At 35.4% G+C, this 25,531-nt stretch overlaps 1 protein-coding gene and 1 pseudogene across 3 annotated transcripts; one reads left to right on the top strand and one right to left on the bottom strand.

The window, feature by feature from the left end:
• Positions 1-1,130: 1,130 nt before the first annotated feature.
• LOC121320406 (ubiquitin carboxyl-terminal hydrolase 16-like) lies at positions 1,131-18,029 on the bottom strand. 3 transcript variants are annotated; one of them, XM_041258698.1, is made up of 18 exons: positions 17,919-18,029; positions 17,420-17,509; positions 16,926-17,104; positions 16,344-16,447; positions 15,451-15,569; positions 14,490-14,683; positions 11,904-11,999; positions 11,684-11,814; positions 11,454-11,541; positions 10,142-10,223; positions 9,811-9,902; positions 9,353-9,406; positions 8,364-8,531; positions 5,021-5,696; positions 4,250-4,344; positions 2,565-2,651; positions 2,285-2,432; positions 1,131-2,000 (listed from the first exon to the last, which is right to left on the bottom strand). In XM_041258698.1, exons 2-18 carry the CDS (start codon positions 17,478-17,480, stop codon positions 1,852-1,854), a joined length of 2,523 nt encoding a protein of 840 aa, XP_041114632.1. In that variant the 5' UTR covers positions 17,481-17,509; positions 17,919-18,029; the 3' UTR covers positions 1,131-1,851. The 3 variants fall into 3 exon arrangements, with proteins under 3 accessions (XP_041114632.1, XP_041114634.1, XP_041114633.1); XM_041258700.1 differs by having other exon boundaries at positions 11,684-11,739; XM_041258699.1 differs by lacking the exon at positions 17,919-18,029 and adding an exon at positions 17,657-17,753.
• Positions 18,030-18,119: 90 nt separating this feature from the next.
• LOC121320760 lies at positions 18,120-25,275 on the top strand (annotated as a pseudogene).
• The last annotated feature ends 256 nt before the right edge of the window (positions 25,276-25,531 follow it).

Genomic DNA, 25,531 nt, shown 5'->3' with positions numbered 1-25,531 from the left:
CAAAACACTCAAAAATGAGATTTTAGTTTTCACTGAGGTCTCTCACATTCCTCCTAGTTTTTAATTGCAAAACCAAGCAAAGGAACAGATTGCAATTCTCCATCCCCTTTTATGCTGTCACGCATGACCCCTTGGTAAACAATCTGTAGCTGCTACGCTGTTTCCCTTCCGGGTCAATATGTTCTTGCAACAGAGTCTTGCCACCTTCCAGACTGACCGACTTCCTCACCCTGGGAAAGAACTGTCAGGCCAGCTCGTCCAAAGAACTCTGTTCTCGCTGCTTAGCGCCCTAACAGGTCGGGAGGGAGATTTACAACCAAGATTCATTGTATTACTGTCACAGACATAACCAAGACTTTAAACTTTAAACTTTAGACTTTAAATTTAGTTTAGCAGACATCATTTTACATTTAAAATAAGGTGAAGCCAATTTATCCTGCCATAACACTGTGGATTCACTGCCTTTGTCTTGGTTATTACCATTTACACTGCAAGGGGTATAATATATTAGAGCAGATGATGAGTTGGCATTTAGATAGTGGATCTTTGCATAATGACGGTATTATTGTTGCACAGATATATCAATACCAGTGGCAATTCCCAGGAGTGTGTGAGGATGTTCTATCCCAATGCACAGAAGTCTGAGCATTAAAATATCTTGGGTTCAAGTAACCTGATACTGATGACTTATCCAGTAGCACACACTTTCATAAAATGACCATTTAGGTACATTTCTTTACCATGCAATAATCTTGACAACAACGATGATTTTCATGATTAAAATCTTCTTCATTGTATTTCTATATTTAACCCAGCATTTGCTGCTTGGTTTGTCTTAAACAGAATTAAATAAAATATTTCTGCTGAAGCAAACTACAAAATGCAGATCATAAAACGGGACAGTGGAAAAACAAATATATTTCCATCTCATTTTGGCAAAAATGTTATCATTTTTTAAAATGTTTATAAATGAATTTCCACTTTCACTTACAATACAGATGTAAAGTCATAAAAGATGTAGAGAAATACATTTCATAAAAAGAAAAAAATAAGCTTTAAAAAAACACCCTTAATTTATTATTTGAAGAACCTTATTAAACTAATTGATAAAAAAAAGTCTTTACACAAAATAATAACACAAAGGCTTTATTCCTAAGTTTTAATGTAGTAGTATTCCATATCTAATGACACAGAGACCCTGCCAAGTAAGATACTTTTCAATCCTGCATAATTGCTCATGGTTTTCAAATATTTTGTTGAAATGTTTTATAAAAAAAAAAAAAAATTGCTAGTGGAGTATTGCTCATTTGTAATTTCTATACTGTGAAATGTAATGTAATGCTTTTCTGTTTATCATTTTTCCTACACATTATCAAAAATATCCATGTTAAATAGATGTCAGCTTTAGTTTTATACAGTAGTATGTGTATCGCATAAGGCAACTTATGCAATATTTGAAATATTTTCCATGTACACAAGTACTGTACACATCATATACATGAATCTCATATATATTAATGTTGTAGAATATATTACATAATAGTAACAGCACTCTAATGAGCTACTCATATTGTCCTTTGATTAGTTACAAAGATTAAAAATGTTCAAGTTTAAACATTTAGAAAATTAAACAGATTTTTTTCATTTGAAAAAATAAAAACAAATTTATTAGATCAAGTTTAACATTTCATTCTTTTATGGAGAACTATAGTTTTAAACATCATTGTTTTTTTGGTACCTTAATATTCTTTCTGTCCTGTAATTCAGTGTGTAAACAAACAGCATAACGTTCTGTCACGCATATTCTTGCCTTTTCTTTCTGTAGCAATCCCAGCAGCTCAAAAGTTTGGTTCAGTGTTTGTCTGTGTGTGTCTGGTGGAGAATCCTCTCATAGAACAAGAGGTAGGCTTGTGAGTTTTGTACTTTACTTTCAGGCACAGCTTGAACTCTTGAGTCACTTATATGGAACCAAGATCCTTTCAATGATTCTGCTTCTGACACTGTCAATACAAAAACAAGTGTAGTTTCTTAATTAACTTCCTCTTTATGAAGACAAACACACACCCTGTTCAATTTCTGACTGGATTGGTGTTTATATAAAGATGAACAGTCTGCATTTCAAAACACACCTGCGATATGAGATATTGGAAGTGCACCACTGGGACTATGAAACAGCAACCCAACTACCTGTTTTTTTACTAAAACAAAGATGCAATGACTGAATTCTCTTAACGCAATGTGTTTACTACTCTTTTAGTATTAATGTGTATATTCAGATACATACCTTGTGGGGTCATGCCATTAAGATGCTCTGAAAGGTGGCAGTTAGATTTGACTTTAACATAGGCAGTATAATGACCAGACCTCATAGTACCACTGTGTTCCACAATTCCGTACAGACTGTACAGTACCCCTTTGTCACCTGCTACATTCTGTGGAGCAGACATAACTTACGGTTAACAGAATGCTCAAAACTACAAACACTGGGGCACAGCTTATCTGTAAATCCTTTTTCACATTTTTGTCTACACAATACTTGTAACAATGTCTGCAAATGCTTTTACCTTGCAGTTCACCGTGCAGAAAGGGGCCAAATCAAGAATCTGAGGAAACCGCACCTGTTTGTTTACTTTGCATGCGCTGGACCCAACCTAAAGTGAGACACAAAAAAACAAAAAAGTTAACTTTTTTTTTTTTTTTCTCCCCTCCCCACCACAAACTAATAAAAAGTATTTTTTGTTAGTTATCTTGCGTAATAAAATATGTCTGTGTGTATGCCTGGATGGCATTAAATATGTTTTGACACAAACCTACAACCCACAGGACCGTAGTACAGTATGCATTCAAGGTTCCAGATTTATACTTTTAAAATTTATGGATAGAACGGTCTCCATCAACAACATTTGAGTTTGAATAAGATAGAGAGGTAAGTAGGCTTGCAGCCCTTCAAAACAGCAGAATTAGAAACTCCATAAAATGACCCTTGTTTAAGATCTAATCAGAAAAATACAGGCATTGGTTAAACTAAAGCCCAGGGAACCTCATAAGGCACAATTAACACAACTAGCTAGTGTTAGATTCAGTTTAATTTTATAATGTTTAAATTTAGGAATGCAACATTTTGTTTTGTATTGTTACACTGCACTGGGTCACAATGAAGTTGACAAGCATCTTCTCTACATAACCATCTACTTAAAGAGTAAGTAACAGGGTTCAGAAAATAGTATTACACATCACCACATGTTGCAACTGTTTAAATAGTGTGCCTGTATTTTTTTCTTTTCATTGTTAACATCCTGACAACTTTTTACAAAATTTTAAAGTCTGTTTCAAAGCTCTCTCCAAAATGTCCACTTTAGTGTACTGCAAGGATTATTGCCCACATTGTTAAACAGGTAACACATCAATAACGATCCATGAAGTGGTAAGGGAACAGAAAAGCCAGAGCACTTGTTAAGTTTTTGTTTTGTTTTTTAAAAATTCCTTCAGTGTTTTTTAGAGGACAGATCTCAAACCCCAGTGCACTAGAGTGGTATCCCGTCAATTTGTCACACACTTTTCATCACCAACAATTCAATCACAAACTTTTCATCACCAACAATTCAATCACAAACTTTTCATCACCAACAATTAATCACTAGTGACAATTCATCATGGACAATAATTCACCGATTAAGACCACAATATATCATAAAAGCTGTGCTAAAAACTAATAGAGCTATAATAAATCATAAATGACAGTACAGTACAATACAGTACGTATTCTCTTACAAATTACATAAAACCCTTAATGTACTAACTTTTACAAAACAAAAATAACAAGTTTACTTTTCAAACCTTTATTTTAACACTAGAAGCGCCAACATTTCAAACTACCTACAAGCCTGTAGCGTTTTAAACAGCTGTGATATGATAATGCACCCTCCGTGATGAATTGTACCTGGTGATGAAATGCTGGTGGTGAATTGTTGGAGACAAATTGTTATAGACCCCACTACAGTGGCAATTTTGAAAAGACCTTTGAAACAGCCTTTAAAAGTTAAGTGTAAAAAGTTGTCAGTATGTCAACAATGAAAAAAAAAATACAGGTACTTTAAACAACAAGTTCTAGCAACATGTGGGGATGTATAAAGCTATATTTTTAAGAACCCCACTACTTACTTCAAGATGTGCAAAACATGATCTGGAAATACTAAAACCAGACACCTTACAAAAGTCAATAACCTAACCTAAACACATAACATATTACCTGTTGGAATCTCTTTAAATGAAGAGTAAGAACAGGAGGGGCCATAGAAATTAACATCTGTTTTTGGGCATCAGTGTACACACTCTTCTTGTCACCTTCAAATAAACATTCTTTATTTAAGCAAATGTCATGTAATGCATGTTTTTCACATAGTCTCATCAAATGTTAAGAAAGCATTCCCCCCACATTATAAAATACTATAACAGAATGGATGGTGACGTTGTATTAGTAAGTCACATAAAATACACAACCATACTGCTGCTTTTCAACATACTTTACTCACAGCAGAGTGCTTGTTCCAAACAGAAGCATTTTTTAAATACTGTTTTTCCCATCTATCACATACTACATTTTTTTTTAATATTATAAAACACTAGCTTGAAGTCCATTGAATAATACCAGCCATACAATATTACCAGATTCTGTTGTGGAGAAACATCCCAATTTTACGGTGAGAGTCAAATTTTCAAATTATTTTTTTTTTTAAATGTGAAATTTAATTATGTTTAACACATTTTGATGTGCACAAATTGTCCCAATTGCCTTTGGATAACATCTACTGGACGTGGCTGCAGTATAAAAGCACAAGTTCCACTGAAAACTGAATTGGCAACAAACATCAGTATTATTTATCTTAAATTTTGGACACTGATTTACCAACTCAACAAACAAGTTTTCAAATTCACAGTTCAAAAAAACATAGGAAGCCACATGCTATGGAGTGTGCTTTTTCTCAAAAAATATAATAAAATATATAAAAAGTTAATTTACCTATACTGGATTTTGGTTCCTTGTACTTTCTTTGTGAGCAAGTATTACACCGAAGCCTGTTTGTTCCTGTGAGTTTCTCTTTTTGTGTAAACTGATACAGGCAGGACTGGGTTGAACTTTCTTGCTTTCCTGGAGTTTCTCGGTTGGCGAGAGTACAAAATGCCACCACTGGGTCTTGGTTAGCCACTGTGTATTCCTTGGCATCAAAAGGACCGTCACAGTTACCAATTTCTAACTCTATATCGTCATGGGAAACAATATTACCGTTCAGGCTTATTTTGCTTAAATCTTGAACAAGGTTTTCATCAGGAGTAAGTACACTGAACTGTTTAAAGTGTACTGTAGTGGTATTAGATGGTTCTGGTAAATTCTCTAGAGGGTCTAACTGGTGACCGTCTGTGTTGTTCTTTTCAGCTTCTGTGTGTTCATTTGCATTGTCATGCCCAGAACTGCTGGTGTCTTCACAAAGCTCTGTATCGCTTACTTCTTTTTCATTCTGCAACACTGGTTCACTGCTGTCAGTACATCCATTTAGTTCTTTTAGGTTCTCTGTGTCTGGCTGGCTCAGGTTGCCCTGAGATGAGGACTCTTCACCGTTCTGATGTTCCTCCGAATTCTGCTCAGTTGCATGGGCAAGTAACACCTTTCCTTCATGCTTTTGTTGCCTTCGCTGGTTCTAAAAAAGAGAACAAGTAGAATTGTTAAATATTATAGTTCTATTAAAGTTGTATTAACCACTTCAGTTCCAGGATGTGTGCAGGCACGTCAAAAGACAAAGCACTTCCAGAACTATGCCATACCTGCATACGTCAAGGTTTGCCATCTATTCAGGGGTTTCATTCAGCCTGGTCTGTTGGCAGGATGCATACTGTATAGGCACTGTTTTTCCAGTGACGATGCATTTTGCTCAAACATTCCTTGCATCTGTGACTGCATTAATAAGAATGGAAGATACAGCAAGAAACCACCAGCGATCTAAATGTGTATATATAGTATTGACTTTCATTTCGGCATAGTTTATTTGCAGTACTACTGGTTTACTTCTTTTTGTATAACTTGCTTGACATTATTTTAAAACTAATTATGTCAACATTTAAGACTGATTCAGACTTCAGAAGTAAAGAAGTTTGATTAGTGATCAGGGATTTTGGAAACAATTGAAAACTTTGAAAGATTTTATTTTGTGAAAACGATGACGAAAAACACAGAGCCAAAACCATGCTTTGATTTTGCACCAAAGTGTACAGCAATAGATACACCCACCGTTCAACTGTACAGGCTTTCATGCTTACCTGAAAGGTACAAAATACAGTAAAAAGGAACTGAAATAGCTTGATGTGATGTATGTTTTACTAGGTCAGAGCAAAAACAAAATAATAATGTGCATGCTACTGTTTACAGAAGTTATTTTTATTTCTTATTTTTATTTTATATTTTCTACAGAAACCTTGCATTTCGTATGCATGATACAGTTTACAAATAAAACATTAATTTTTATATCTGGAGTTGAAGGGGTTAAACATATTTAACAATAACTTATTTTCCAAAATACAGTTCCCTCAACTCATCCCTTTGCTACTTAAATATATCTTTACATAAACATGTAGCATGTGCAATAAAAAGTAAAGTGAAAAGAAGATATTTCTAGTATTGGACCCTGATCTATAAAATTCTTTCTCCTCCATATATGTATATTTAATATACAGATAGATATTTAAATACGATAGGTATTAACATTAGGGATGTATGCATTCATTGTGTATTGATGAATCATGATACTTTCTTTGCATAACATAACGTATTGCAATAGAGGTATGTTGCCTTTTTTTATAAATCATACAAGAATCCCACATGTACTGTAATACACATTATATTGTGACCTGCATATGGGGTTGCCATCTGGCCACATTTTCTATGGACTTGCCGGTTGCCAGTGAAACAATTTTATGTGCCTTTTTTTGTGTGTGAGGAAAGGTTTACATTGTTATCACACTACACAGGGATATCTAATGTTAGACATTTCTATGTCCAGCAAAAGATCATTGCTGCGGTATTGCCACTTGCCCAGTTTAAGTGATAACAGATCAAAACTGCTGAAAATACAGACGCTGTCTGTCCACCAACACACAAGCTCACCGCGTGTGTGAGAATCTCAAGAAAAGTTAAGAGATGTGCGAGAAAAGTATAAGCGGTTTGAAACTGAAATGTGTGACAAAAATAAAATTCAAAGAATGGAAGGTTTGGGCGATTGTGGCAGAGCAAAGCTCTGCCCTTTTTAAATTGGTTAATTAGGTTAACCTAATCAACCCCAGCCACCTGACCATAATAAACCCAGGCAGGTAGGGGAAATTAACCCCATCCCTGCCAATTTAAAAAGGGCAGAGCTTTGCTCTGCCACAGCGATGCTGCACCAAGTGATCCAACTACACCCCCGAAAAAGAAATCTCGTATTTGAAACTGCACATTCAATGACAACTGTCTAAAATGAGTTCAAAGACTGTCTGGCAAAATGTGCTGATAAAACAAACGCCTGTTGTACAAACTGTCAGTGCGTCTTTACTGTAAAATACGATGGAGTCGATGCTGTTCAGAAGCATTCTACTGGAACAAAAACATGACCGACGGTAAAAAAAACGGTAAAACAAAACATTATTACCCCAGGATTATTGTTGTCTGTTTATTGATCACTGCTGCATTCCTGCACCTGCACAATGTTAACCACTTTGCCAGTGTGCCATCATTTGATGGCTTTATGAAGCTGCATGACCTTCTGAAACTGAGTGTGGACAGGGATGACTTGTACAGGGAGTTCTGTCTCTTGAGGACTGCTGCCAAAGCTATAATGGAAGATAAGTCTCACTGGACCTGCTGATGAGTGGCATGCATTTTTCAGGGCAGCTGAAGCCCCAAATATCTTGAAAATTATTCATCATGTGTTTTCTGTGCCATGCAGTAATGCATTTGTGGAGCGAGTTTTCAGTTTGATGGGAAACCTTTGGACTGACGAGAGGAATCGCATAGGTGTTGGACCGGTCAAAGTGAACTTTGCATTACATGTTACCTCAGCTATTACTGTCTGGAATTCTATGATGCCACCGTTAAATAAGAAAATTGTTGGAACAGGCAAAATCAAATGAGAGTACAAATTCCAAAAATAGAATAAAACAATATTATGTACAAGGTTCTAAAAATCTGTCACCTCAGTTATCATAAAAAATGCATGACTTCTGGAGCAATTGGGTTGCGCAACTGATTGCTCAGGTGTGTACCCAGCTTTAGATATGATGCAATATGCACCTCAACTACCCATAATTCCACAATTAAGGCATTAAAAGAAAATTACCTTTGCTTGTTTTTTGGCATGCTTCTTGTCCTTCTTTAGCTGGTATTTGCTACTGGTGGCAGTGGGGATTCCATTATCTGCATTACTTGCAGGAGAAACACCATAATCTTCATCTTCATTTATGCTAGGTTTTCTTTCACTTTTCTTCAGCGACTTCTTTCTGTAAGCCTAAGAGAAAATACACCCCATAAACCAATGGCCTGAAAACCCAGTTAAGCCAAGAAATAAAACTGAAGTATTATGTCTAAAGACTTGGTACTTAAGTAAATTTGTAATAGCAGGGCATTTAAATTCTGCATAGAAGTATGGTTTTTAATGCCATCAGGGAAATTAGGACACACATCACCATTTTACACTCAATGTAGTATTAGCAGTAGTGTTGGAGAAGTTTTAAAAAGTAATCTGTTAGTTAAGTTATTTAAACAAAACTAATTACAGATACAAATAGTTACTTTTCAGGCACAGTTTACATTTTACAGAGTTTTTTTTTTCTCTGGTTTGGTCAGGCTGCAGCTTCAAACATTCTTTGAAAATACAGCTATCAAGTTACCTCTTCTGACACCATTTTCAAGCAAGACCATATGTAAAGCACGTCCAGTGACATGTAAAGTTTAACTTGCACTGAAGAGCTTTCTGATTTCCACGTTAAGCATTAGTCACATACAATGTAATTTGTTACCACATTACCTGTCTGATAAAGGAACCATTACAGTTACAAGTTGAAAAATATAATCAGATTACAGTAATGGTGTTACATGTACTGTTTTACTCCCAAACACTGATTAGGAGCCACTAGGAATTTAAAACCCATTAAACATGTATTTTTCAAATAAATGAACAAGGAATACAATTACACAAATATATATATATATATATATATATATATATATAATATATATATATATATATATATATATATATATATATTCAGGAAGTCAAGCTGAAAGTAATGCAAACTATCACTTTGAAGATTAATAACATTTTTGTACCTCATCTGAAACAGGTAGAGACAAATCCAGGAACATCTCTGTTACCAAAGATATCTGAAGGACAACAAATAGAAGAGTATCTATTTTTTGTAATTTGTACTTATTTTGTAATAACCTTACATTCTGTACACAGTTAAGTTTAGTTTAGGATAAGTTAGGGGTTTTGCTTTCTAAACATTGAGGAGACTTTATTATAACATCAATAACAGCCAAAAATATACTAACACCTGTTGCATTACAAAATGTTAGGCAACACTGATATTTTACTCAGGATAAAATATTACGTGCGTGAAGGAAATTAGCTAATTACAATTTTTATGAAAGTTCAATATACATTAGTGAACTTGATCCAAATTATTTTCAGTTTCCTGGTACTAAATAATTAAAAGATGTATAATTTAAGAAATGGACACTTTCAAAACCAGGAGAAAATGAAAAATGGGAACATATTTACTTACAGTTTTGCATTCCTCACACATAATGGTGCTTGTTAACTCTCCTCCAAAAACCTGGTCTACAAAGTTCTGAAGCTCCCCCTTCTTTTCATATTCTATTTAAAGAGACAATTTATTGTTTATATTCTGATGGGTGACATGCGGATTCATAAAAATAACTGCTATTACTTATGGTTGAAACACATGTTAACTGAAAGTATTACTATTTTTTTCAAAAATTCTTCTGAAATCACATTCTTGTGTAACCCTCCCCACGGAATTAAACCAGTACTGTAGCTAAAATAGCACAATACAATAAGAACTAAAAATACAATCATGTGAATTGTGTGCTTACCTTTTATCAACTTCTTTGATTCTTCTGCATCTTCTTGTTTTCCAGAATCATTCAATGTCTTAAAGATGCCTGCACTTTTTCGCTAGGAATGACAAATATAAAGTTTCTGTATGTGAACTTAACTATTTCAGCTCTAAGTAACTTTACAGAAGCACAGTTTATCCTTAACACAGGTGTCATACACCAACAGTCCAAAGCACCTTTGACCATTGTTCCATGGTCCAATTTCTGTGTTCTTGTGCACATTTTAGCCTTTTAGTCTTGTTACCCTTTCTTAACAGAAGTATTCTTAATGTAACACATCCTTTAAGTCCTGATTTCAAGAGTGACCTTCGTAACGTTAATTTGATGGACAACAATACCTGTGCCTCCTGCCAGTTCTGTTGTCAATTCAACACTTTCTTCTTTCTATTCCTTAAGGATATTATCTTCAAGTATTTCTCATCCTTGTTAGACAGCTTTTTGGAGTTTGTCAATTACATATGTTTCTCTGTACTTGTTGATTACACTGTGTAACAAATATATATATTTTTTTTTTGTTCCTGGGTAGTAAGTGTTATTTCCTAATTGCTTATGCCTCAAAAGTATAGAAAATGGCTATTATTCCCCACAAACTTTGCTTTTGTGACCAGGACAGTGATATTTTGAAATTTACCTATTTCCAATGAGAAAACAAGAGCTTTGCATATAATCGTAATAATCGTAAATCTCAAAAAACTACTCACTTCTAAATCTTTTGTAGTCATTTTAGTATTACTTTAGTATAAATACATGTTAATTTGGATTCATATGTTGTTTTTTTCTGACTTTATGTGAACGAAAAGACACAAAAGCTCCCGTTTTCTCATTGGAAATAGTGATATTTCAAAATATCACTGTCCTGGTCACAAAAGCAAAGTTTGTGGGGAATAATAGCCATTTTCTATACTTTTGAGGCATAAGCAATTAGGAAATAACACTTACTACCCAGGAACAAAAATTGTGCTACATAGTGTTATGCTTTGGACACCACACCTTGAAAATCGAGTGATGTGAGCTATTTCACTCAATGTTTTTCCTTCTTTATGCAAGTCAAGATTGCTATAATAGTAGAAAAACTAGTGGAGGTTTTGAGTAAATTGTTGATGCTGAATGCATCAGAGTAGAAAAATGCAACATGTCTAAGACTTTTGCACAGCAGTGTATATATTTATTATTATAAAATACAAATCCTCACTATCATTTGTTTTCAACTTGAAATCGGGAATTCTGATTCAATAATAAAAAAGTCCAACAAAAATCACCCATTACTTTGTTCATACCTAGGGCTTACCTTGATTTCTTCAGACCTCATTCCATCCAGCAGATAGCGAAGGAGTTCATGACTATCCTGCTGCTGAAATCCTCTAAACCGGGCAGCCCTGAGAAACAAACAACATAATTTCAATCCCAGCATGTCTTACACTGAGCGACAGTGGGGGAGTCTGCTAGTGCATGCTCAATTAAATAGGGAAATAGGGATTCATAATGGGCAGGTGAACAGATACTACTGTTGATACTCACTTTTTACAGACCTGGGAGAACAGTTCTTTGGGAGTAACAACACTCTTCTTGGTTTCCTGAATTTTAGTGAGAAATTGACACATGGCCAATGTCAGAGACCCTGGTTTGTCAACATTTATTATGATTGGCCCCTAAAAGCATAAAGAATTAATAACACGTTACTCACGTCCTACCAGCAAAGAAATACAAAACAAAAACAAAGCCAATTCTACTGACTTACCAGCTCAGAAGACAGATGTGGTGTAATCTTGATGGTGGTTTCATTGTCTTTCAGGTCTCTGAGAAGCTCCTTTAGAAGTTCAGTATGCGATAGAATCTTGTGTGAAAAAAGGAAACAGTTAATGTATTCTGATTACCAGATGTACAGTAAAACATACAAAGTTGATAAAATATCATCCATAACTATTAGACAGTCAGTAGTGCTGAATTTATAAATACTACTAGAGCTTGTTTCTACCAATCTCAAGGGCAGTAAAGACTGGCTGTTACATTTTGAGGGAGAACCAGCTCAATAAAGGACAATGCCAAACTATAAGGTATTCAAATTATATACATCAGCTTTCTTTAGCAGATAAGTGAACCTTTCATCATCATATTATTTGTTTAATGTTTGATTTCATTAAAAATTGTGATAATAAATTATTTCTGTCTGATACGAATTACATTTTTCTAAATAGGCTGTAATAATTAGATTATCATTACTGTTAGGTGACATGCATGTGGGAGAACCAGCTCAATAAAGGACAATGCCAAACTATAAGGTATTCAAATTATATACATCAGCTTTCTTTAGCAGATAAGTGAACCTTTCATCATCATATTATTTGTTTAATGTTTGATTTCATTAAAAATTGTGATAATAAATTATTTCTGTCTGATACGAATTACATTTTTCTAAATAGGCTGTAATAATTAGATTATCATTACTGTTAGGTGACATGCATGTTTTGTGATGAACTTGGTGCATGGTAATAGACAAAAAAAATACTCTCAGAAGATACAAGAGCTGCACCTAGTGGAGTCAAAGCTACACTGCAACATTTTTCAATGTATCAATACAGCTTTGGAAAACTACAAAGCTGTATGTAATTCAATATGTTAACGTAACATTATTTAGCAGGTTTCATTTGACTATGACACACAATTAGTTAATTCTACAGGGTGATGCTAAACTTTTGGACATAGCTGTATACTGACTGATTTGTTTTCTGATTAATCTTTAAAAATGTCAAATAATGTAATTATAAATAATACATACATCTATACAATTATACGGTTTTTGAAAATACATATGTTTTTTGTTAGCAGTTTCGCAAAAAAATATAAATTTGATGGGTTAAATAAAAACGCAGAGTTCTCTAAATGGGGATTCATTTTAATCCAAACATTGTGGGTGAATGCTACCCTCTTTGGCTTCTGCATGGCCTCTTGTTTTACATGCCAGTGTAATTCAGGAATACCGGCAGCTGTTCCAGTAATAAAAGGAGTGTGTACCTTATGAAGTCGTTTTCGGCTATACTGCAGGGACGCAAATGAAATGCACTAGGGACTGAAGATAGTTTGATTGGATGTTTCCAGTGTAAGTTATACAACAGTAAGCATTATAGGTTATACAGTAGTATGCAAGTAGTAGATGTTATCATTCCTGCATTCGCTGACAGATCTGACGCTGCCTTCCTCAACTGTGATGGCGATTATGATCCAAAAAAAGGAGATGTGTTGTATTCCCAGAGTACCGATACTTCATTCTTAACTCATAGTTTAGACACAATGTGACTCTTACCAAGAACTTACGGTATGTCCTTGATGCTAAATAAATCCAGTCGGGCCACACTGCTGGTACACAGGTCAGATTCTGCAGTGTTGCCTTCCATCATTAAACGAACTGTGATGAACAGCAATAAAACCTGCCACCGCTTAGCTCTCCGGTTTGCTTACAGCAGGCTTGACAAAAACATTCTTTACACACAGGGATTGAAAAGCTGGGGTGAGGCTGCTAGAGTACATACTAATATTTTATTCTTGGATTTTCAGTACAGGCACTGAAGATAAATCTATGAAAGAAGATCATTGTTTGCAGACTACTACTTTTTTTTTTTTTTACTATGCAGTCTCACGTTTTAACCGATAGAGGTCACTGATTTAAACACTCGTATTGTCAAGAAAAACATCACGGTTCACTGTGCATATCAATGAATCGGCACCCACCTATAAAAGTACGATCAAACTTAGGCGAACCGTAACCAAAATATGGTCAGTATTTTATTGTTCAACTACACATGCAAAATTACTATGAAATGCATTATCCCAAAGTGTGAGTGCTATACATTCCCGGTACCTAATCACTTAAGTATGTCACATTGTCCAAGTGCAGTTAGACCACTGGAATACAGGAAGTGATTAGATACAAGAAGCAACAGCAACTTTTGCAGACTGACCTGCACTAAAGTAAATTTAACTGGCATTGAACCAAAGCTTGTTTATTTTTCTGCAAAATAATTCAATGTTGCTAGTTCTAACTAGCTAACACTATCATGAAAAAGTAGAGACCATGCCAAAATTAACAGGATGTCCATGTGAATTGCAAAGTAATGTGCCAAGTTTCATCATAAGCAGTTCTCTTGTTATATGTAAAAATATGCAGAAGTGTGACAAAAGCATATACAAAATGCCTCCATACATTACTAGCTTATACTACTATCAATAATTTGTGCTACTACATTTGTACATGCACATAAACTGTATCCGTCACTCCTCTAAAGAAGAAAAAAAAGTTTAACTCAAACCTTCTCCACTTATTACCAACCTGCATGACCGCATTAAAGAAACATGTATTCCCAAGATTGTTGAATCCTTTCACAGTTAAACTAGTGTTTTTCTGAGGTATTTCTTTGTGAGGCTTTTCTTTTTCTTCCGTTCTAGTTCCACCTTTCTTACTGTCCTTCTGTTGTTCATTCTTATTTTCTAGTTTATGTATCTGGTTTTCATGTTCTTTAACAGCTGTAAAATTAAGAAAAAGAAAATCAATGCAGCTAATGAAGGTAGTTTTATTTAAAAAAAATACCAAAAACAAAAAAAAACACTTTATATGTACGATCAACACGTGATTGACATTTACAATTAAAACAATCTAGATTAAACAAGAGGAATGCAAGGGTCCATGAATGCAGATTGACGTCTCTCGTGTGTCTGTGAACTGCATATGTATCAATTTAAAGTCTCATATGTTCTTATTTTGTAAATATTCCATTTAAAATTAAAATGTATAAACCAAAATACCTCTAACTTTAGTATTACAAATACAGTATTTTTTAAATTTTATTCTATGTTTATACCTGGCTTATAGCCGTAACTTTCCAATACGTCGTGCCTTCAAAAGGAAAAAAATACATAAATGCCACCCTGGTTCATTAAGCAAGTCAGACAATGCTGGTGTTAGAGAACACTGCCATCCAGCTTTCTCTTGTTACCTCCACACAACTGCACTCAGGGATGATTTCATGCAGGGTTAAAGACCTTTTATCAATAGCTCAGTCAGGTGACTTCTTCCACAGTGGAATCACATCTAATTGCAATAAATGCCTACATGCAGTATCATCATATTCATGTGCGCAGTTCTGACCAAGTTATCCTGGTATTCAGTTGACAAAGTACTGTACAAGCTAAAAAAAATTGACCAACATCTAATTAATGTCCCCTGGTAATTACTTTTCAGCAAGTAATGACATTTGCATACACGATTATCAATACTGAAAGTTAAAGCTTACTTTTATTTGTAGTTTTCCTGGTTGGTTCTGAAAGAAGAGCTTGCTTTTGAATATAAGTTACAAACTGTGACAACCACCCGGTGCTGGAATACGGCACATCATCATCACAAAGGTAACACCTGGGCCAAAACACAGACACATAAACAAAATCAAAATAAAATAAAAGCCTTCATTTGTAAATTTTCTGATCATTACTGGCTATTCCAAATGCACGGGGGGGGGGGGGGGGGGGGGGGGGGGGGGGGGGCGGAGGAGGAGTAGAAGCCAATTACCAACTGCCATATAAATCATGTATATAATAGCTTTGTGGTAGTTTTGTATTCCTGTTTAACGTAATATCTCTTCATAACCGTCATTTACTACATCTAACACAGTGCCTCTTATTAGAAGGCGGCTTTCTTCCTGTCGCTCTCTTCAGTGTGTAATGTAGACATGCACAGATTCAGTAGCATTTCAGGACAAAATAAATCAGTCCCGCAATAGCAGATCTGTCCATCAGAACGGTCTTGTACCAACCATCAACTGTGACATACACGTTTTATGCCATCACTGACTATGTAGAATGTCTTAAATTCTAATGGTTCTTCATTTTCAGATTCTGTTGTTTAACTGAAGATAACTAATTAATGCAGAACACTTAACAGGTAAGCTGTCCTCTGTAAATGAAAGAGTCATGATAGCCTTTCAGAACCTCAAAATGCAAAAGCACCCTGTTTCTTTTTTTGGTCTCGTACATCATTTAGTCTTTCAGAGAGCACCAAGTAAACAAAAAGGTTACAAAAACTCACTCTGTCGTTACTTTAGGAAAAGAAAATGAGGTACAGCGATTCATGGTTTGCTTTGAATGTAATGTTACTTTTGCTTTAAGGTGCTACAAGGTGCATTCAACTCACCAAATGTTCCAGTTTTCCAAACTAACTACCAAGCAGTGTGGGTCCGAGTGTGATTTTTCAAAGTGCTTAATGGCATGTTGTTGATCAGAATCTCTTCCACAACCCTTGAACAAAATACAGTCAAGACATATTTACTGTACATCAACCGAATCAAAATGTGGAGACTTCCCCATACATCACTACTGTGACAACTGCTTAGTACGAAGAGCTTTACCAGTGCTTGTAGGCTACAGGTAAGGATGATCTAATAAAAAGGAGTTATGATAAACAAATGTGTCTCTAATTTTTTTTTTAATATTATATATAAATCGGGTACAAAAACTTTAAGAACTACATTTGTACAACACCAGTTTTGTTCTTTGGACAAATATTATACCCATTGCACCATGCACATGTTGACAGCTATGTAAGAACATATAAATAGATCTTGATTAATAATATTACTCCTGCTGTTTGTCAGGATGATGCAGCTTTGGTGTATTGTAGAATACACGCCAGGGCTTCCAACTGCATTACAATAAATCAGTCACATTTCCATTAAACAACAAAAAACTTATGTTTATGCACTTCATAGATATGTACCCGATGACCACATTTCAGACAAACCCAAATCAATGGGCTCTCAGTGTTCTCGATTTCAATGCTGTCCCCTTCTTTTTCATCACCCTTACAGTCTTGGCACGCATTCAACATTCCATCCTGTACTGCCTTTTTAATCAGGCTCAAATCTAATACTTTGCGAGTGTGTGGGCACCGAGAATCTGCAACAACAAAACAAAAGAAAATTTACAAATTACTGAAAATAACTCAGATCCATGCGCTGTACCTGACCTGAAAGCAAGCACACATCCGTTACAAAAACGTGGCTACTTGTTACTACTAAGACGCTGCAAGTACACACTATATATATATATATATATATATATATATATATATATATATATATATATATATAATATATATATCCTATATAGTCAGTAATATTACCTTTTCTCATCTAAATAATGGCTTTCTCACAAAGAAAATGTTTAGAAAGATTTTTAAAAAAAGGAAAATATGGTGATTTTTTTCTCTACCTGTAAACTCGGGAGGAGCATCATCTTTATAGTCTTTTTCTTGTCCCCTCTTCTTCCCCATTACCCTTTATGTTTTCTATGGAATGAAATCTAGGATAAAACCATAAAAATAAAACAGTGTTCACTAATACTTACAACTCCGTTTTTGATATTTTTTTTTTTTTTTTTTTATTGTTACTTTCGAACTTTATTTGATGTATTCTCGTACAAGTGTACAAGAAAAACCCGAGATTGTACCTGTTATTAACTTCAGTTCAACCCCTAAATGTAGTATTTACAAATCACTTCAAATACTTTGCCCAAAACTTGTCACTGCGGGTGCAACAGTAGGTTACTGTCCGTGGGGAAATAAAAGAGATTCTTTCCTAACCTGCAGTAGTGCACTACATTTAATAATAATAATAATAATAATAATAATTAATAATAATATAATAATAATAATAATAATAATAATAATAATAATTGTGCCGTCACATTGAAATAAATTATACTAACTGACCTCGTTTTCTGATTCTAGATAATGGCTCCTTCTGTTCTTTTAATATTATCCTGAGTATGACAAACGTGCTCCTTTATTATCCGGGGTCTTACGAATACACAATTTACTTCCTTATGACCCGGTGTCGTGACACATTTCGAACCTTGCTGAATATGCTGAATATGGTATGCGCATGCGTCAGTGTTTCGTTGAATTTTGTCCGTGTGCTTACTTACACTCTTAATTTATTCCACGATCTGGTTCAACTGTGAAGTTTCGGTATTACAACCAAATATATATATATATATAGCGCTCTCTAGAACATTTAATTTGTATACCGAAAGTTCACAGTAAACCAGACCGATGAATAAGTAATTATACGGACAAAATTCAACGAAACACTGACGCATGCGCGTAATGGAAAGTGATGGCTAACACGGTATAAAATAGAATATATTATAAAGAACTTTTGTTTTAACATTGTAGATGCTAACAGGGAGGTAATCTAAGGATCTTTGATTCGAATTACTGTTTTTATTTAACATTTAAAATTCACTTGATGGGTGTGATACACGGTAAGTTTAGCATTTTGATTTATAAACTAAGGTGAGGTACATCTACAGAGATATACACTGCTGATAGTAAAGTCCATACTGCGATATCTTTGGTATGTCATACTGGGACAAAGCGTTCATATGGAAATGACAGCCCATTAAACCACCATATACACTGGGTGACGTTATTTAAAACAAACAAAAAAGTATGTTAATAAAATGGCCCTAAATCTTTGACTATTATATCTAATATATGTTAATTGTCACTATGTGGAAAATATGAAATTATCTTGGGGTGGCAATGCGTTCTTCGTATATTAATGACTGCGGTAATGAACCACTGTAGCTGTGGGTGACGTCATTTCAATACTTTATGAAAGTTTGTAAGTCCTATTGCCCCAAACTTTTAAGGGGCATTCTGTGTCAGATCACCAAAATCCAGTAAAATCCCCACCTCAAGACTTTTATTTTGCTTACATTGTGTAGTGGAAGATACAGGTCAGGAATGAAACCAGGTCAAATATGTAAGCTCAGTGATGAAGATTTGCTGAGATGTAGCCCCTTTGGGAGGGGAAGGGGGTCCCTTCTGTAGAATATTGAAAAATTGCCCAGTTGTCTAATTTCTGAGTGATTTTTAAGTGCATGTTCCTTTTGCAGCAGAAGAGATATCACTTTCAAATTGCTTAAGTGTGCTCATAATTGAACTGACTTTGTGTATGCAGCTCTGCTACTGCCTACCTACTTTACTGTCTGAAACCAAAAAGTTTCAGGATGAAAGTACCAAAAATGGCCCCATCTTTGAAGGGCTGTGACAGAGAGCGAATGAATCCTAGTCAACAATCTCCCTCCCAATCGCGGGAGCACGTTTTAATGGGGGGACAACCTGCATAATATCTTACATTTCACCATTTTTCACCTTGCTTACAAGAGCATCTTTGTGAATGCAATGAAACTTTTTTCTTTTTCATTTGACCCAGCAATCGTCTTTCTTTGCCTCGCATACTTGGTGCACCGTCAGTACACCCAGATAGGAGTTTCTTCTGAGAGAGGCCAGTCTGATTAAAAAAAAAAAAATTGAAGTGCATTCGTAATATCTTCACCCCTTGTTTGTGTTTTCAGTGGAATCAAACCCATTTGTCTTTGGGGAAACAAAACATAATTGTGATATATCGCATATGTCAGTGCTGTCATCAAGAACAAGACTTTAACAAGGAGCTGTCCAAACGTCTGAAATGACATTCTGACATTGACATTCTGCAACCGAGCTGGCAGTTTTTAGCACTTTCTGTTGTTTTTTCAATGAGCTGACAAGCTCGTTGGTTTTGCTTTTCCAACTGGAACTACCAGGTGGGTATTTTTCATTAGGTTCCCCATGCACAGTCAAATAATGTCACTCCAAATTGCTGGTTTTTAATACAGAGACAGTTTTCTGGCACATCAAGCAAACTCACATTTCAGATTCCTTGTTAAATATAAAGAAAAAGTCATTTGTCCATGTGGCAAAGTGGTTAGCAGTGTGCAGGTGCAGGTGATCCCTAATCAGACCGACAACAATATCCAGGTGCAATGATGATTCAGTTATACAATCCAAATGCCTGATGGTGAACAATAACAATGTTATTGAGAAGCAATACAAAAGTGTAATCCGCGGGTTGGCCCCGAAATAGTAAGTCCCGTAACACATACACAAACACCAGTCCACAGTGCATGCTCTAGTGCTTGTAGTGAAAATATAGTTCAATGGTGATACAAAGTGCAGTGATTTCCAGCTTCAGTTCTGTTCACAGACCCCTCATTTTCAGCAACCGGTGCACTTGTAGTGAGTTTATTATGCAGTTCATGGTTGCTTTCACGGTTTTGATTTAATTCTTGCTTTTTTTTCATCAACAGGACAAGATACCAATCCATTCTCTCTTACTGAAAGCACTCGTGCCTTGCGACGCTGAGCGAGAAACAGAAATTTATTTTGTATTTTACTTATAACACTTAAGTGGGAGGTGAGTAAAATACAACTCCAGTAGTTCATTTCGGTTTCTATTTCTAGCTGAACTATGCAAGGTTATGAATCCCCTTTTTTATTTCTAATTTAAACAAATCTTTATGAACAAAGGATAATTTGAAGGGAAAAATTTAGGGTTATGGGGGGCTGCCAGTGGCCTACAGGCCGCGCTGTAAAGACCACTGGTATAACTGGAACAGTGTGCCCCGGACAGGATGGCTTGGCAGTTCATTCCAGGGTCAGTTGGAAGTCGGCCATCCAGAAAGGGGGCGGAGTCACAGTACCAGTAGTCACAGTTGGATTGAATACCAGCAGACACAGTGGCTCCCCATGACCAGGGTTGAGAACCAGAGGATACTGTACTAAAACACAATACTAAGTTAGTCCAGCAATTTTTGTAGACTGAAGACTTGTATCCTGCTAACTGGATCAAATATGAAAAATCTGCATATGTATTGACAACTTCTATGAAACTGAACTGTCCATAACCACCCCCCCCCCCCCCACCCCCCCCCCCCCCCCCCCCCCCCCCCCCCCCCCCCCCAAAACACCCCCCCCCCCCCCCCCCCCCCCCCCCCCCCCCCACCCCCCCCCCCCCCCCCCCCCCCCCCCCCCCCCCCCCCCCCCCCCCCCACCCCCCCCCCCCCCCCCCCCACCGCCCCCCCCCCCCCAAAAACAAAAAAAAAAAAAAACCCCCCCCCCCCCCCCCCCCCAAAAAAAAAAAAACAAAACACGTATGAAAACATTTGCAACAAAACCACTTTCATCCTTTAACTTATTCAGCTTAACATAGGCCTGTTTTATATATAAAAGAAAAATAAATAATAATTCAAGTACAACTTTCCAGTGTCTCTACTTGAGCCTCTTCCACAGGGAAGGCAGCATTAAATCTGCTTACAAGTGAATTCTGTGCTGTTGTACGCTGCAGAATTACTGTGGAATCCTTTTGGCCATCGTCCACAGTTTCGATAACATCTTTTATACACTCTATGAAATGCAGTTTTTGCTCCATTGTATAATTTTGCACTACTGGCCATGATTGCCTTCGTATGGATGTACTGAGAAATTAAGCTTTTATAGGCAGTACCTGAAATATGTATTTAGCATTTCTGATTCGATTTACACCTTGTAAGTTGTCAGTTGTTCCCAATATCTGGAGTTGCTCCACCTTTTTTTAATGTGAATTATATTATTTAACTACATTTGTGTGCATTGTTTAGAATGGACCATATGCTCAAATCAGCTGGTATTAGTAAATCTGATGTATCCAATGGTCAAGTAATTTACACATAACAATATAACCGGTACAACTGTAGCCGATAGTCCTTACTTTAAACATGGATGGTACAAGTCACTGCCAGTTTTGAATGCTGGGTGTTATCTGAAAGTATGCCCCCTTCTAATAACACGTGTAATTCTTCTAACAGACTAATTTGAAATGAATGAGATTGAAGAGGCCGGAATACAGCTGTCAGAAATTGAGATGTGGCTAACCGTGTTTCCCGGTAAGGAAGAGCTCATCATAAATGACCAGCTGGCATTTGCAGAACTTTGAGACTACGTTGAAGGAAGGGCAACTGACCCTCCTTCTTCCAGGGCACAATTTACAATACAGCAAAGGTTAGAATCTGCTAATGATAACATTGCAAGTACTAGTAGCCTTTATTGAGCGTAATATACATTTAGTGGTTTCATTATTTTATTCATAAAAAATCATTCTGTGAATACGGCACATTTGGAAATTGTAGAAATAGACAAGTTCATGTCTGCAATATTTCATTTTTGGACATCACTTAAAGGCAAATCCCATCTTATCAACCTGTGTCCTTTTAACAGTGAAAAGTCTGCCTACACTGTATACTAATGATTAAAGTAATCATCCTCATATAGTTACCATATTACTTTGTTTCCATCCCAGTACTGTTTTCATTTGTCAAAGTACAATTTTGAATTCACATATTGGTGTTGTTTGCCTTTATATAACATAACAGATTTCTTTTTAAACTGAAAAATGGTAAACAGTAAAAAAGTCAGAAGATGAAAGAAAACAGGATTTCATATGACCCTGTTTTTTGTCTTGTTCCAGGTGATGTTTTCACTGTCCTGCACCTATCCTTTGAAATACCCAGCTGTTTTACCAGAAATTGTTGTAAAGTAAGTTTCACCATGGAAAGAACATAAACACATTTTGTTTTTACTGTACATTGTATTTCAACAAACTTCACCATGTAAAATGACCTAATAAAAGTAAAACATACAAACAGAGAGCCTTCTTTAACATAGCTTTTTTAGTTATAAATGAAATGCTAATAGATACCTGCAAAGCAAATGGAGGTGTTGTTTAATAATTTCATTACCTTTATCCACTCTACACTATTGGTTATATTTTAATGACACAGTCTCACACTTTGAATGTACATAAATTCTGCTGGTGTGTTTCGCCATGGGTGTACATCACCCCCTAATTAACATTACTAAATGCAGTAAAGCACAGCAGAAATAGTCTTACAGTATGAGTTTAAAAATGGATCTGCTGCTGTTTAGCTCTTTAAGGAAGCCTTCCTAGTAGTTTGTTTTTAATATAATAGCTATTGCAATAATAACACATTTTAGTATTTTTAAAATATATTTTTGTTTTCTAGGTCTTCAGAATTAAGCAGATCAACTCAAGCACAGCTACACACAGATTTAAATGCTTACTTGAATGAGAACTGTTGTGGAGATGTGTGTGTTCTGACTGCTATAGAGTGGCTCAAAGAACATGCATCTGTTTTCTTTAGTAAAGACCCTTCTCCAGCTGTAAAAAAACAAGCAGGCACACCATTGAAAGATAGTATTTTTACAAGGCTCTGGATCTACAGCCACTACATTTATAACAAGCAGAAAAGGAAAAATGTACTGGATTGGTCCAAGGAACTTAAGCTAACCGGAATTTAGAATGCCTGGGAAACCGGGCATTGTGTGTGTGGAAGGGTCTCAAATAATCTGTGACGAGTTCTGGGCAAGGTACAGTATGCTGTTTTCAAGTGCAGCGCCGTAGTGACAAAGCTTTACCTTGTGAGTTAGTTAACAATGTTTTTTTCATGTTTGTCTTTAAGTAAAATAAACCTGCCATATTCTTAGCCATTAACAGTTAAGACAACAGTGTAGATCAGTTTCATGAATATACAACTATTTCATTATACTGTAAAAATTACATCTGAAAAAAGTATGCAGGTGTTTAGTCTCCTTTCATTTCTAAAAAGAAAAGAAATACAACATTTCGCTCAATAAAGTTTTAAAAGCACACAGCTGGTTTTACATACCCCGATAAGCACATATCTCAGCCACCTAATGTTCTGCAGCTGCTGTACTTATTTTACTTTTTTAAGTGTCCTTTGCTTTTGTTCCATTTTGATCTGTTAAAAATCATATGAATAAGTATGTTGTGTTTTTTGTAACAAACTGCTTCAGACAAGGTAGTTTGTTCCAAAACAATTTAACAATGCATTTTAAAAGAAAAAGCTTGAAACATTGTAGATGTACATTGTACATTGTATTTGTGTAAACTTCATAAGCACTGTTTCCAGAAACAAATGTTAATGAGGATAACATCACATAGAAAATAGGCTTTAGCGTCCTACTGCTATATTAATAGTGTTATGCCAAAACACAGTAGCAAGTTTGTTACAAGGGACAAAAGCTAAACCTGGAATTCAAAAACACGTAGTAAAACAGACACAATTTAGTTTGTTGTTGGGTACTTCAGCTTTTACATATACAGTATGCAGCTAATAATATTGAACAAATACACAAAAAAAAGATTTGTTACAGAAAAATAAAAACATTATGTTTCTCATTACAGGCTCCAACGGCTAACTTGGCAGAGAATCTTAATTCACCATAGAGAAGACATTCCTTTGGATAATAACTGTGTAAATATTCATGCAGAGCTAGAAAAACAAAGTAGCTGTATTTTGGAATTGAAGGAAGGTAGCCTCAGATGGTGATTACATCATACACACTCTGCCTGTTGAGAGCACTTTAGGTAATTGGAATGGAAACACCGGAAGCAACCATTCACAAGTTTATCTGATTGTAGTGTGGTTAGTTTCAGCAATAATACATGGAAAATCTGACATTTATTAAAAAGTGCTTTCTAACAATCTGGTAGAGGGTGAAAAAAAAATCTCATCCAAGTTATAAAACATTACAAAGAAATAAAATAAACGTATTCCATGTTAGTCTTTAGATTATTTTTGGTATGTTTCCAATTTATGAAAATTAATGTGATTTGAAGAAGTAAAATTTTATGATAAAAATATCTCTGATTTTAACATTCTGAAGACTTACAAGATGTCAAATATTCAACCAAGATAGATTTTTAATAAATAGTAAAATATTGTGCTGTTAAGCCTATTACTTGCCCATGTCCTTTGGATAAAATAAGCACAAATAACAGACGATAACAGCAACCGGTTAAGTGGCGAGTATATCCCTTCCCTTCCTGTAGTCACTGTGGGTATTTATACCTCCCTTTTTTAAAATCTCCAATTTTTCTGAGAAAGTTCTTCTTGAAAATTGATGCTTAACCAAATCATCTACTATGTCTCCATTGTCTCATGATTTTTTTAAAATTATTTGTAAAAAGCTATTTGAAATAAATTACTTCGAAGTTCTCAATATAATTCTCAATAATGATCTCTATAATAAGCAATATCGTGCAAAATTCAACTATTCTTACACTGTTTACCCTAGCGTATTTATGTTCCGGCTCTGCTCACTAATGATTGGACAGCTGCAAAACCAGGGCATATTTTTGACTTTCCCATTGGTTAAACTCCCAACTCAACCGAAGCAGAAAATACCTTCAACTGTTTATGTCCCGCCTCTGCTCACTTATGATTGGACTTCCATAGAGAAAATGCAGATCTTCTATTGGCTGATTTCATTTTCTATAAAAACATAAAATTCTGCATGATTAAATTGTTAAAAAAAGAAAAATTATCTGCAATCAACTCTTTAGTTGATTAATTGGTCCAATTAATCTATTAATTGGAACAGCCCTAGTTTTAAGTGATAGAAATATGTATATTTGACAC

Source organism: Polyodon spathula, chromosome 9 (genome assembly GCF_017654505.1).
Source record: "Polyodon spathula isolate WHYD16114869_AA chromosome 9, ASM1765450v1, whole genome shotgun sequence".
NCBI lineage: Eukaryota > Metazoa > Chordata > Actinopteri > Acipenseriformes > Polyodontidae > Polyodon > Polyodon spathula.
Note: the sequence above shows the minus strand (reverse complement) of the source record. Positions and strands in the feature narration are given on the sequence as shown.